General features: G+C 46.8%; 1 protein-coding gene across 1 annotated transcript in view; it reads right to left on the bottom strand.

Moving 5' to 3' along the window:
* Positions 1 to 7,800: 7,800 nt before the first annotated feature.
* LOC132580486 (histo-blood group ABO system transferase-like) overlaps positions 7,801 to 13,375 on the bottom strand; it is a 57,919-nt gene continuing 52,344 nt past the window's right edge. The window contains exons 5-7 of the mRNA XM_060251326.1: positions 11,432 to 11,467; positions 10,129 to 10,263; positions 7,801 to 8,557 (exon numbers count right to left, since the gene is read on the bottom strand). Coding sequence (XP_060107309.1) covers positions 7,852 to 8,557; positions 10,129 to 10,263; positions 11,432 to 11,467 — 877 coding nt within the window. The 3' untranslated portion in view covers positions 7,801 to 7,851. The remainder of the gene's footprint in view (positions 8,558 to 10,128; positions 10,264 to 11,431; positions 11,468 to 13,375) is intronic.

Raw genomic sequence — 13,375 nt, 5'->3', positions numbered from 1 at the left:
GGGCAGGGTGTAAATCCTTCCTCCTCCTCTTTTCTTGACAGCTTCAGCTGACTTTCCCAAGCTGATGTTGACAGGATTCTGGGTGCTGTCAGGCTGACCACTTGCCTCTTGGGCTGTCATGGCTGGTGAAAACCAGTGGTGAGTATGGGGCCCCTTGGTGGATTATCTCTGGATCCTACAGATCCTTCCAATTACTGCCCAGTCATAAATATTTCATTCTGGGGAAGGTAGTTGAGAGTGTTGTGGCAGAGCAGCTCCAGAAGTTCTTGGAGAACACATCAGCTGTGAACCCATTCCAGTCTTGCTTCTGCCCCAGCCATGGTCAACCATGACCAACTGACCCACTGTCTCAGCCCAGGAGTTTATGAGATGGGCTTGAAGTGGAGAGCTAGTTTGGTGTAGTGGTTAAGTGTGTGGACTCTTATCTGGGAGAACCGGGTTTTTCCCCCCACTCCTCCACTTGCAGCTGCTGGAACAGCCTTGGGTCAGCCATAGCTCTGGCAGAGGTTGTCCTTGAAAGGGCAGCTGCTGTGAGAGCCCTCTCAGTCCCACCCCCCTCACAGGGTGTCTGTTGTGAGGGAGGAAGGTAAAGGAGATTGTGAGCTGCTCTGAGACTCTTTGGAGTGGAGGGCAGGATATAAATCCAATTTCTTCTTCTTCTTCTTACCTCATTCCTCCAAGGTTGAGGACAGGGTAGCACTAGGAGAGAGGGTGTCACCTAGATACACCTTGGTGTACAGGGTCCCTCAGGGCAATCCTCTCCCCAATGTTGTTTAACATCTACATGCACCCCCTTCCCCAGATGGTGTGAAGTTTTGGGTTGGGATGTCATCAGTCTGCTGGGCAGGTGGCCAGATGCCACCCCAGCAAATTTTACTGAGGGGCTGGAGGAAGTAGTGGGATGGTTGGAGCAGACTTGGCTGAGGTGGAATCCATCTAAGACAGAGGTTCTGTGGCTGGGCAGGGGGGATTCCAACTCTTGACTCCTGATGGTGCTTCTTTTCACTGTCAAGAGCCTGGGTGTGGTTCTGGATGCCTCCCTTTCAATGGAAGCCCAGATCACAAATGCAGCTAGACTGACATTCTTTCAGCCTCTCCAGGTCAGGCAACTGGCCCCCTTCCTCTGTCACCCTGACCTTGCCACAGTCAGCCCTGGTGCTGGGGGTTCTGCCCTCCCGAGGACTCTAATCTCACACACATTTCGCGCATGTGGCATGATGATGTCACCTGAATGTGATGTCATTGCAACGGTGTGTTTTGCTGGCTGGACAGCAGCCACTGCCCAGCCAGCTCCCTCTGACGCGGGGGAGAGGGCTGAGCAAGAGGTGGGCTGAGTGTTCTCGCCTGGCTTGCCCCTTATCCATCCCTCTTCCTCTTCAGTGGAAGCTGGTTGGGCAACGGCTGCATCCTTCTTCCTTCACTCCGAATCGGAGCGAAGGAAAAAGGATGCAGGTGGCCACTGCCCAGCCAGCTCCCTCTGACGCGGGGAAGAGGGCTGGGCAAGGGGCGGGCTAAGCGTTCTCGCTTGCCCCACCCCTTGCTCAGCCCCCTCCTGCTTCAGAGGGAGCTGGACAGGGGCTGTGTCCTTCTTCCTTCACTCCAAGTAATTGCAGCAAAGAAAGAATGACGCGAAGTATCAGGGTTGGCATGAGCGGGGACAGGGAGGGCTGCCTGCTGCTTCCAACTCTGTGATTCTATGAAACTTTTATGGACTCAAGTAACAGTGAGGAGTGGATGATATAACGCTTTATTAATTTAGTCTGTGTTAAGAATATAAAGATTATGGTTTAATAAAGAGTTTAGAACGAAGGCAGGGATTCTCTATTTGGATTTATTGTGTGCTATATCCAGAACAAACCCATAGTGTTACTGAGCTGGCTAGGTGTTAAGTGCTTTAGTGCAGGAAAGCCAACTAGTTGCCGAGAGGTTCTTAAGTGCACTCCTATACTGAACCAGGCCTCACCAGAGTCAGCAGAACAGCAGGCAACCCAATGCCAAGTGGCCCTACAATTGTGATTCCGGCCTTCCCCATCCCCACTGTGAACTTCAGGGTTACCTTTCCACCTGCAGTATCGTGTTACGGCCCCCTAAGTACCCCCGCAAAGGGCACACTGGGTAAGACATCTTATCCTTCACAGCACAAGTCTGATTTGTTATTTTAGGAGGTGGCTGTAGGGCGCCTCCAGGATTTCTCCTTATCGCAGAACTCCCTTCCTGACCCAGGCACCTTGATCAATGGGCCATCCCCACAACTGGGCGGCCTTTTCTCTTCAGCAATCAAGGGTTATCAGTGGGTCCTTGAGCTCTCACATTCCCAGCCAGAATCAGACAGGAAGATTAACACCCGGAAACCCAGCCCCACACATTGATGCACATGGTCGTTTCCTGGGAGCCCCATTCAGCATCTCCCAACATATTGTTTTACTCCCAGCTAATCCCATCACCACATTGTTCCAAGCGGTAATCATGTCACCCTGCCTCAGGACACGTTTCTCTCTATGAAAATAGAATCCAAAGCTTAGTGTGTGTGTGTGTTGCCCTGGATCCAAACTGCACACACAAGATGCTGATCACCTTGCCCTCCTCCTGGGACCTGAGATCTCTTCTGGATAGGTAGCTATAATTCCCTGAACCCCTGCTCTGTTACCTCTCACTCTGTATTTCTGTAACTTGCATGTGTGTCCAGTATGCATTTATTCTGTGTGTGTGTGTGTGCATTATGTTATTTTCTTAATAAAACAACCTCCCTTTGCTGAGCAACAGTCTGATTAATTCTGAGAGTTCTCTAAGGAAACATCTTGCTATATAATTGCTGTAAAAGATACCATCACCACCTTTTGTTAAGCCTAAGGTCTCCTTTAAGAGCTAATATCCCCTCAAATATTAGGAGCCCCCCAATTTTGGTAACAGTTGTTCCCCAATATCCCCCTTCATTTGTCTTATTGAGTGATCCATTCCAGTGTTAATGGAACGATGTCCCAAGCATGTCACATTCATTGGCTTTCAAGAAGTGTGGAATATTTTGTGCCTCTTTTGGAGAATACTTCTTGTCCCTGTCTTGTCTTTTGACAGACAGCAGCAGAAGTTGCCTGTCTCCCTTTCTGAGTAAAGCCATAAACCTGGAGTTCAAGGAGGAGTGGTTTTTGTGAGCTGTCCCACTGCACCATGGCTTTGAAAATGCAGTCCACCAGATCACTGAGGGGGCAGGGATCCATGTGGTGCATCAGCCTGCTCTACTGCCCAAGAGCTGGAATCCAAGACCAATTTCCCACTCGCCTTACGCTGGTCTCACGCTGCTCTTCTCTGCGGGGCTTTCATTGGATTTCACACTATTTTGTGGGGCTTCCGTTGGATTTCACACTTCACACTATATGCCCTGCAGCCGAAACTAACTTTGCCTTTTTTGCTCAGCAAACAGAAACTGGTTTTTAGAGGTAAAAAGGCAAAGCTAGTTGCACCCCGGGGGCAGATAGTGTGAAATCGGACAGAAGCCCCGCTGAGATGAGGCGCGTGAGAGCGGTGTAAGGTGAGTGGGAAATCGGTCTAAGTGTGTGCAGCTTTATATAGGCCACAGAGGAAAACTATGTAGGTAAGTTTCCCTGTACCCAATGAAGACAGAAGCCATCATCTCTCCCCCTCCATTTCCCATCCCACATCTGAAACCACAGGGGGCCAGTGAGAAATCCCTGTTCAGTCATTGGGTGATGAGGACCTTTTCAACCTCCCACACAAGCAGTTCCTGCATGGAAGGTTCTGGAGTGCTGGATCATTCACAGCACAGATGAGGGGAGCAGAGATGCTGGGGGACATGAATCTTCTTCTGCTACGTTCCATCCTCAGAACAGATTCTTATTTATTTATTTTTGCAAGAAAGATCAGTTAAAAGGAATCGTGGCATGCAATGGCACAGTGTTGAGGCCTGTATTCTTAAACCAAGACAAAATTTTCCAAATGCTATATTTGCAAAAGCTTTCCCTTTGTTATGTATGTATGACAAAATCCAAAATCTTATGAAAACCAGATCACCATAGACTATTGTGGGAAGAGGTCATTTTGTAGAAAAACAGGTGGTGGAGCTCATCCAGGGATCGTTATGCAGCTGCACCTACTATCCAATGTACAAGGAGGTGGAACTCTCTGGAGGAGGAGGAGGAACTCTCAGAAAGGTTCAGGAGCTGTGCTCCTGTGAGCTCCCACGGAATCTGAGGCCTGACTGTGGGTATTCCAGCCTGGCTCATTGGAGTCATACAGACCAAACTTGGGGAACTGGAAACAATGGGCAGCAGAATCCAAATACCTGCTGCCCGGGACCAATCACAAGGATCTGGCTGGTTTAAATGACCCAATATCGTGTCTGCGTGGGAACTCAGAGTTGTATATAGTTCAGGCCCCGTTGGCCACCAGCCAGTCTTATGCTTGTCCTTACTATGTTAAGAATAAAAGAGTTGACGTTTCGCTACCACCTTGCCTCATCGATGCATTGAACCCACTATATTATATCTTAATCAGGATAAAACTGACTGTTCAAAAGATGTCATGTGCCTGTTGTGGATGGGCTTTTGCCTCTTTGGGGCAGAGGGGAAGGGGGGCTCTCCTGCAGAGGGCAGGCTGATCCCCTCCCTCCCCATTCTAGGCTGAAGGCAGGGGGCCAACCTTGAAAAGCTAAGCCCTGCCTGAATGTTGTGAGGGAGGCGGAGCGTGTATATAGAAACTGCCCTTTCATCGCTTCTACAGCACTAGCTTCAAACCCAGCTTGCCATCAGTCCTTCTCAGGTGTTCAATTTCAGTGTTCCAACCATACATAAGATGTGCCATCTCGCTAATACACACAGTCACTGTTTTGTGTGAATGGGGCAAAAGGAGGGTCCTTCCCATGTGCACGCTGCTTCAATGTGCACAAGTGCATTCCATCAGAAAATGAGGGTTCCTTCACAGATGGAAAATATGCACATTTGCTCCACCCACGCAAAATGATTGCCTTGCACATCCTGTTACACACTTCTGGAATGCCTAAAAATCAAGCATCTAAAAAAGATAATCTTGGCATGAAGGCTACAGAAACTTGAGTGTGTGTGTGTGGGGGGGGGGCGTACTTGCTTCATGAAGGTAAATCCTGTTGTCCCATTTTTGGGGAACTGGTTTAGACTTTTTCTGAAATGCTACAAATACTTGCAAAAGCGGTTTGACTGGAAACTGCTGGGACGCACACAACAAATTAAGTTCAGAAAAGCTGTAAAATCCTGCCTCTCAAAAGTGTCACAGATTAAAGTTTCAGTCTTTAACGTTTGCACAGCTATGCTTGAAACTGTATGGGCCACGTCTGGAAAAATCTGAGCTACCTCCGTGAAAATCTCCAGGTTTGCTTTCAGCCTGGCGTCCACAGAGGCTCCCCACAGGTATTGCCTGTACACAGCCCAAGCAGCATCTGATCTTGATCCATCACCGGAACTATTCTGTTAACACCAATCTTGGTGATACCTCCCTTGAGCCAGCACCTGGGTCACCCGCAGATTTTGCCTGTGACTTCACCCGCAGATTTTGATGATGGGTGTAGAAAGATGAGTGGCTTTTTTTACGCAACGTGGATATCTTCAGAGGCAAGCCAGATTGAGGTCTGAGTTAGGGATCACTCTGATCTACTTACATACAAAGAAAGGCAAAACACTGGGAATAGACTCATGTGGTCTTTGGATTTTACCTCCAGAGCTTTGGCCATCAGAAATATTGTACGAAAACACTGGCATGTGGTCCAGCATGTATCGGGTTATCAACTCCCACCATTAGTGACTTTTAAATGAACTAGGAACTTGAAAGAAAAACTAGTGAGGGCAGATGTAAGGAACAGAATACAGATTGCTAATAAACCCTCTGGGCATTTTTGCTGCGGGGGAGTTGCAAGGCTTGCAAATACATGGTGGTCTTATCCTTATTCACAGCCTAAAGTGGGTATAGGATTAGGTCTAAGTGTTTTTCGAATTGTTCAACTCAGGCCACCATATATTGTGCTTTTTGCTCTTCTTCCAAGACCTATGTCGGGTGCACAAAGAGACCTTTAAAGACCACGGTCTTGGAACATGTTAGTCGCATTAGGAATGATGTGCCAGGTGCTCCTCTTACGGATCACTTCAGAATGTGCAAACATGACCCAGATTCTATTAGATTTTTTGTTCTACAGAAGACTGAATTCAGACCCTCTGGTGGGGACATTCACAAAATTCTCTTACCGAAGGAGGCAGAATGGATTCTTAAACTATGGACTATAGAACCTAATGGTTTAAATGTACAAAATGATTTATCTTGCTTTTTGTAAGAATTGGAGACATAGGCTTTGATGTGGTGTTAATATTTCTTTAAGATCGGGTGTGATTCACCAATCAGGTGCTGTAAATTGCTGGCACTGGCTAGCATTGCTGGAGCGTTTGCCTTGAGCGTGAGCCACTGTACAAATGTTTTCCTAAATGCAGTACAGAGAAGGATGTTTTCATTGATTTGTAAATAGTGGAATTATTATTTTTTTGCATTTTTTAATATGGTAACATTGGAGGTTGATGTAAATAATGTTTATTCAGACTCCTGAAAAAGCAGGAACTGCCTTCGGGCGGTTGTTCGAAATGCGCAGCAAGCCAAGTCGACAAACGCATTGGGAGCTTCTACACATTTCTCTTCTTGCTTCGGAATGTGGAGAGGAGGGAGAAGGAGTGCTGCGGTACGCCGTGTCACAGGCATCCTCTGAATATGTTTCCACCATTCCGTTCATGTTTGAAACAGCCTTGGTTTGACCACACTTTAGTGGTTTTTTACAAGTTTTTGGACTTCAAGACTATTTATGTGGTGCCTTTTGGCACTTTGGACTGCATAGGACACTTCTATATAGAAAGTTTTTCAAGTAAACTTGTTTAAGATACTGAGTGATTTGTTGTGTCTACACAGTTGCTTTATTGATTTGTTTCGATAATTCATAGAATCAGCATTGCTGTCACATTGCCATCTAGCCTCTGTTTAAAAAGGAGGAGAGCCCACCACATTCTGAAGAAGCCTGTTCCACTGAGGAACTTCTCTAACTGTCAGGAAGTTCTTCCTAATGTTGAGCTGGAAACTCTTCTGATTCATTTTCAACCCATTGGTTCTGGTCCTCCTTTTTGGGGCAACAGAAAACAATTCTGCACCATCCTCTATATGACAGCCCTTCAAGGACTTGAAGATGGTGATCAGATCACCTCTCAGTCATCTTCTTTCCAGGCTAAACATACCCAACTCCTTTAATCTTTCTTTATAGGACTTGGTCTCCAGACCCCTCACCATCTTCATCACCCTCCTCTGGACCCATTCAGGCAATGATTACATCTAATCAGAGAATGTCTCCAAGAGAAACCTCTAGAGGATGACGTTGTACTCTCAACCTCCCCCCTCCCATCAATGGCCATGAAGATGATAAGGGATATGCAGACTGAGAAACCAATTATAACAACGCCTGCAAGATAGTTCAGAAATGTTACCAGCCACATTAATCCTTGTGGAGAAAGTGCTTCATCTGACAACCTCTTTGAAAACAGCCATGGGTGCATAAACTTGCACAGATGGAGAAGATCAACTCAGGAATTAAACACACGAATGTGAAATTCTGGAGGGCTCACTTCAAAAAGGATGTGGGCAGAATGGAGTGGGTGAAGAGAGCAACGAGGATGATCAGGGCACAGGCAGCAATGACCTTGATGTTAACTGTCCACTCATTCCATTTTTGTCCTCATGTGGACCTGGGTTTTTACTTGACTAAAGACACCTTGTGTAATGACAAGCCTCTTTTGTAATAAATAATGATATTTTATTCATTCTGCAGAAAAAGTCTAGCTATCATTTCACAAGCAAATGTCTTTTATATCTAATTACATTACGGTTCTTGGGGATTTCAATAAATCTCATCTTCTTGAGAAACCTTGGGCTATAGTGTTCACCAAACCACAAATATTCTGGGGAAAGTAATTTTGTTGGTTTATTGTACACAAAATACTTGTTTAGGTGACTCTCTTCCTGCCAGATGGCTTCCACACTTTTGTTTTTGTCAGTCATGATGGCTTCGTGGCACTTCTTGGTGAGCTTGTAAACTTCAGCCACAGTTCCTCCAAAGAAACCTCCAGCATAGTAAAAATCCCCCTCATCAAGGGGAATGAAAGCTTCAGAGATGGGACGTCGTTCGTAGGTAAATACCTTGCGCTCAGAGGCATAGAAACCTGGGTGAATCGTGCCAAATACCTCACTCAAAATCTCTACTCCAACATGGTCACCAAACCGCATGTCTACATCGACACACACCAGAAACTCAACTTCATGGATAAAGCGCTGTTGAGAGTAGTGATTGATCATCTCCATCCGGCGCATGGAGATTTCCTGCCACCTGGGGTAATTTTGGACTTTCAGAGGGACTATCTCCCTTCCAGCTTTGACAGTGATGTTAGGAATGGCTTCAAGTCTGTCAGTGAAGATATAATACTTTACTCTATGCCCAGCCATGAAATAAGTCTCTGCAGTTTCTAGAAACTTCTGGAGGAAGACGACATACCTAGAAGACACAAGAAGACTTTTTATTGTTAGTTATGGACTAGAGATACAAAAGGAAACTGTCCAGAACATAAGACAGAATTTTGAGTAATAAATGAAGCAAATTTTACACATTTTTGTTCAGACAAGAGATCAGAAACTATTGGACACCATTAATGACTGACATTGATCTGAGGGCGAAAGCGTCCATTGTGTACGATTTCTTTCTGTAACGTTGCTCCAAGATACCAATGAGGTTGTTCCAAAATGCCAAGATACAACAAATAAATTAACAGTTCCAAATTCATCATCAGTTGTAACTGATGAAAGCACTGGGGGGGGGGGGGGATAGTGATGGGAATGACCACTCTTGTCCTGAGGTCTTACTGCTGCCGCCACCCCCACAGCTGCCCTTTCACGGAGCAATGCTTAGCAGCAGATTGATTCTCTTCCAAACCCACAGAGCCCCTGACCAGGACGGCCCAGGCTAGCCCCATCCAGTGAGAACCCGGAGGCTAAGGAGGATTAGCCCTGGTCCGTCCTCAGAGGGAGACCACCAAGGAAGCCAAGAGTTGCTCCCCAGAGGCAGGCAATGGCAAACCAATTCTGAACATCTCTCGCCTTGAAAATCCCACAGAGTCACCAAAGCAACAGAAGTTCATCCGCTTAGAAGGGTGTCCTTCACTTCAGGTTGCACTGCAAAGAAAACAGCTCCTGTCCCAGAAGCCAGGACCAGGTAGCTCCTGAGGGTGGGACTTTCTCCCCACCTGGGCAGCTAGAATTTAGAGCTTAGATTTCATAGTGATAATGGAGGGCACCAAGGGACATGATGTAAAATGTTCTTGGTGCCAGGGACTTCAATCCACATAAATACATACTGGGAGGTGGGGGCGGAGGGCCCTCAGCAGCAAAAGGGAGACTTTAGGTCAAATTCCACAAAGCAGAATCCACAGGGCACAAGAGGCTGGAGGCACCAGAACCATCCTGTGGACTCTCTCACAGTCATCCCGCACTTGGGTACCTCCTCTTTTCCTAATCACAGCACAATGCAGAACAGCTTTGGCTTCCCCCCATGGTGGCCCCACCTCCACTGTTACTTGGGATACAGATGGTCCAGGGAGGTATTAATTCCCTTTTGTTCCTGTGGTCCCCAAGAGGGGGGAGGCACTACAGCTCCTTCTGCACAGATATGTGGCCCCAATCCACAATGGGAACATCATCTGCAGGAAGTGAGGAGGACCCACAAGCAATACAGGAATGTGGTGGAGTTTACAGTTTAGGTGACATCCACCTCCTGGACATCCATCTTCAGTGTCTGAAGTGAAGGCAGATCCTGGGTAGGAGATTCAGTGCTTTGACCCGACAGCCTTTCCATCACCTTGGAAGCAGGGGAAGCGATTCTGCCATGTGTCTACAGCAGGAAGGCTCAGACCATTCATTTAGCACCACCAGGCTACCCCACACAAGACAGGGGAGTGACAGAGAGACCAGCAGAAGAAAGAATACAACCTCATTCACACGAAAGGTCAGCCTTCAGAGAGCAAGACACCTAACCCCACGGCCCTCTTCAGTGTCCAGTCAAGCCAGGCTCACTTTTTGATAGCAAACACTGTCAGTCCAACAGTTGTGTTCCTTTGTTTGAACTGTTCATTCAAGATATCCAAGTTGAAGGTCCCCTCCCAAATAATTGGGGCAAGCCATGGAGTCACTGTAAGGACATCGGTTCTCCTGTGGGGAAAGAAGACTTCTTCAGAATCACATTACAGAAGTGCACAGATGATGTTTATATTAATTTGTTTGTCTGTTTATACTCCTCCTTTCCTCCCCAACAAACATCACCTTACATACTTTCCTGCACCTCCATTTTATCCCCACAACAACCCTGTGAGGTAGGCAAGGCTGTAGGCGACTGGCCCAAGCATTCACCCAGCAAGCTTCCATGACAGACTGGACATTCTAGACCTGGCTCTCCAAGCCGTAGCATCTTGGCTCAGGCTGAGATGGCTGAAGCTGAATCCGACGAAGACAGAGGTTCCCTATCTGAGCCGGGGTGGCCCAGGAAGGGAGATCCCTTTGCCAACTCTTGACAGGGTGCCACTAATATCAGACCCTAAGGTCAAGAGCTCGGGAGTGCTCCTGGAGTCCTGTCTGGAAATGGAGGCCCAGGTAGCAGCCACTACCAAATCTGCCTTTTTTATCTTTGGCGTGTATGGCGGTTGGCCCCTTTTCTGGAGCATGACGACTTAGCAATGGTGATCCACACTATGGTCACCTTGAGAATAGATCACTGTAATGCTCTTTCCATGGGGCTACCTTTGACCATGACGCGGAAACTTCAGCTAGTGCAGAACACTGCAGCATGGTTGTTAATGGGGCTCCCTTAATGGGAGCACATTCAACCAGTGCTGAAAGAGCTGCCTATTGTGTTCCAAGTCCATTTCAAGGTGTTGGTATTGACTTTTAAAATCCCATATGGTCGAAGGCCTGCCTATGTACAGGACTACCTTTCTCCATATGTTCTCCAGAGAGCACTGTGTTCAAGGACACAAAACCTACTATCTATATCTGGACCAAGCGGGGGGTGGGGTGGGTGCACCAGAAATGTGGAATGCCCTCCCGGAGGCCATAAGGGCCCTGCAGGATCTTTCCCAGTTCTGCAGTGTTTGCAAAACTGAATTATTTCGACAGGCCTTCAACATCTAAACTGGGAGAGGACTGCCACCCTACACTGCTGAGGAACTACGATCATTATAGGATCACTGTCAGAAGAAATAACTCCATAATTATCAAATGTAATTATCAAACATTCCCCAGTGGGGCGAGGACAGAATTCAGCAGTTTTCCAGAAGACCACAGTGGTCCTTGCAAATGTTGAACCATTCTGAGCATTACTTACGGTGGCTTAAAGATCTCTGGCTTTGGGTAAACCATTCTGAAAGAAAGAGAGAAGCTGGGTTTTAGGAATATTTCTCCTTAGAGTGAAGAATCTCTGCAGGCCTTTCTGAAAAATTGTTCTCAACATCTTCGGCTACATTCAACTCACTTGTCTCTATTTCAGGGGATTTGCTGGTCATAGTTGTAGGGATAACTGGGGACTTGGTGGGACTCAGAGTGTCAAGCATACTATTTCTAAGTGCTGAATTATCCATACCTTTCTTCTTCCTTCCCCCCAAAAAACACTCTCACTCCTCTTTCCCCCTTCCCCCCTGTAAATGCATAATAAATCCTTCTCTTCCCAGGATGTGTAGCACAACCTTGTATTAAACAATGTAAAGTGCCTCTCCCCCAGATTCACACAGCCATGTCTTATCAGCTAGCAGGGAATGTGTGAGAACTGGAGATGTGAACATTCCTTACTTACAAAAGAGATAGTAGCGAGTAGCCTTTGAACCTTTAACCACAAGTACATCTTTATGTTATTCTTTTGAAGTTATCTGTAACCCTGCTGTGACGGAAAGCAATGGGTTAACCATAAACTGAAGACGCACAGGGCTGCGTCAGGTGACCTGAGGGTGGGGGCAAAGTGCTCAGAGCTCTCAGGGAGGGAAAGGAGTAGTGGAGAAAGAGAAACTGCTGAGGCATTAGTTCAGTCAGTTGGCTTCTGACAGAGAAGGTGCCTGTCAGAGAAGTCTGTCAGTGGGGACCTGACAGAGACTGAGAGGGTCAGTTCGAGCCTGCCAGAGAGGCTGAGAGGACAGCTGATCCTGTGAAGGGGCTTGAGGCGGAGACAGGGAAGTCTTCCAGAGACTGCAAGCTCGACAAAACAGCCAAGAGGGCTGTGTGTGTGAGTCAGTTAAGACCGGAACGGTCACAAACACCTATAGACGACTCTGAAGATCTAGTGAGGTGGTTGAGGGAGTGGATGTGGGTCTGAGACACCAAGAAGGGCTGAGAGGAGAGACTCCAGTCGAGGGGTGAGACTTGACACATCAATCCCAAGAGGCCAGACCTTGGCTAGAGGTGGAAAGTGAGTTAATAGGAAACTGTGAACTGTGTAACTGTGAGAGACTACAAGAAAAGACAAAGTGATTGTAAAGCCGGAAACAACTGAGCAACGTATTAGCCTGTGTAAATATCTCCCATATCCTCAGTTTAAGACTTTGTGTTACAATAAATCTGTGGTTTAAGTTAAAGTTCTCAAGAGCCTATATTTTGTGGGAAGAACAAACAAAGCTGCTGTGGTCCCATCAAATAAACAAGTAAAATACCCCGAAGAGACTGAAATAAAGAGCTCCAGTGAGGCCGTGAGGCGGGCGCTGCTATAATTGGTTGCCAGCTTCGGGATTTCGAAGAAAACCCCCAAAATTAGTGTCACTAAGACACACGGAAAGTAGAGGGACACTGCAGTGAAGGGATTAAGACAGATTTGTGAAAAATTTCTGTCAGAAATGGCTCCTCCTAAGAGAACTACCACAGCCACGGGGGATGGGCAGACACAAGAAGAGATTCCTGAGGAGAATCCTAGTCAGAGCATAGAGGCTATGAAAATACAGTTGGAATTGGCCAGAATAGAGGCAGAAAAAGAAATTCAGATGGCCAAGATTCAAGCAGAAAGAGAAAACAGAGAAAGGGAAGCAGAAAGAGAGAAAGAATTGCAGATGGCTAAGCTGGAATCAGAGAGAGAGAGAGAGGAGAGAGAATACAGAGAAAGGGAAGCAGAAAGAGAAAAAGGAATGGAAATGGCTAGGCTGGAATCAGAGAGAGAACAAAGAGAGAGAGAAATACAGATGGCTAGGCTGGAATCAGAGAGAGAAAATAGAGAGAGAGAACATGAGGAAAAAATGTACAGGTTGAAACTCGAGGAGATTCAGGGAAGGCCAGAGTTTCAACGTGATACTAG

This window comes from Heteronotia binoei, chromosome 12 (genome assembly GCF_032191835.1).
Source record: "Heteronotia binoei isolate CCM8104 ecotype False Entrance Well chromosome 12, APGP_CSIRO_Hbin_v1, whole genome shotgun sequence".
Classification (NCBI taxonomy): domain Eukaryota; kingdom Metazoa; phylum Chordata; class Lepidosauria; order Squamata; family Gekkonidae; genus Heteronotia; species Heteronotia binoei.
This window is presented reverse-complemented; position numbering and strand designations above follow the sequence as displayed.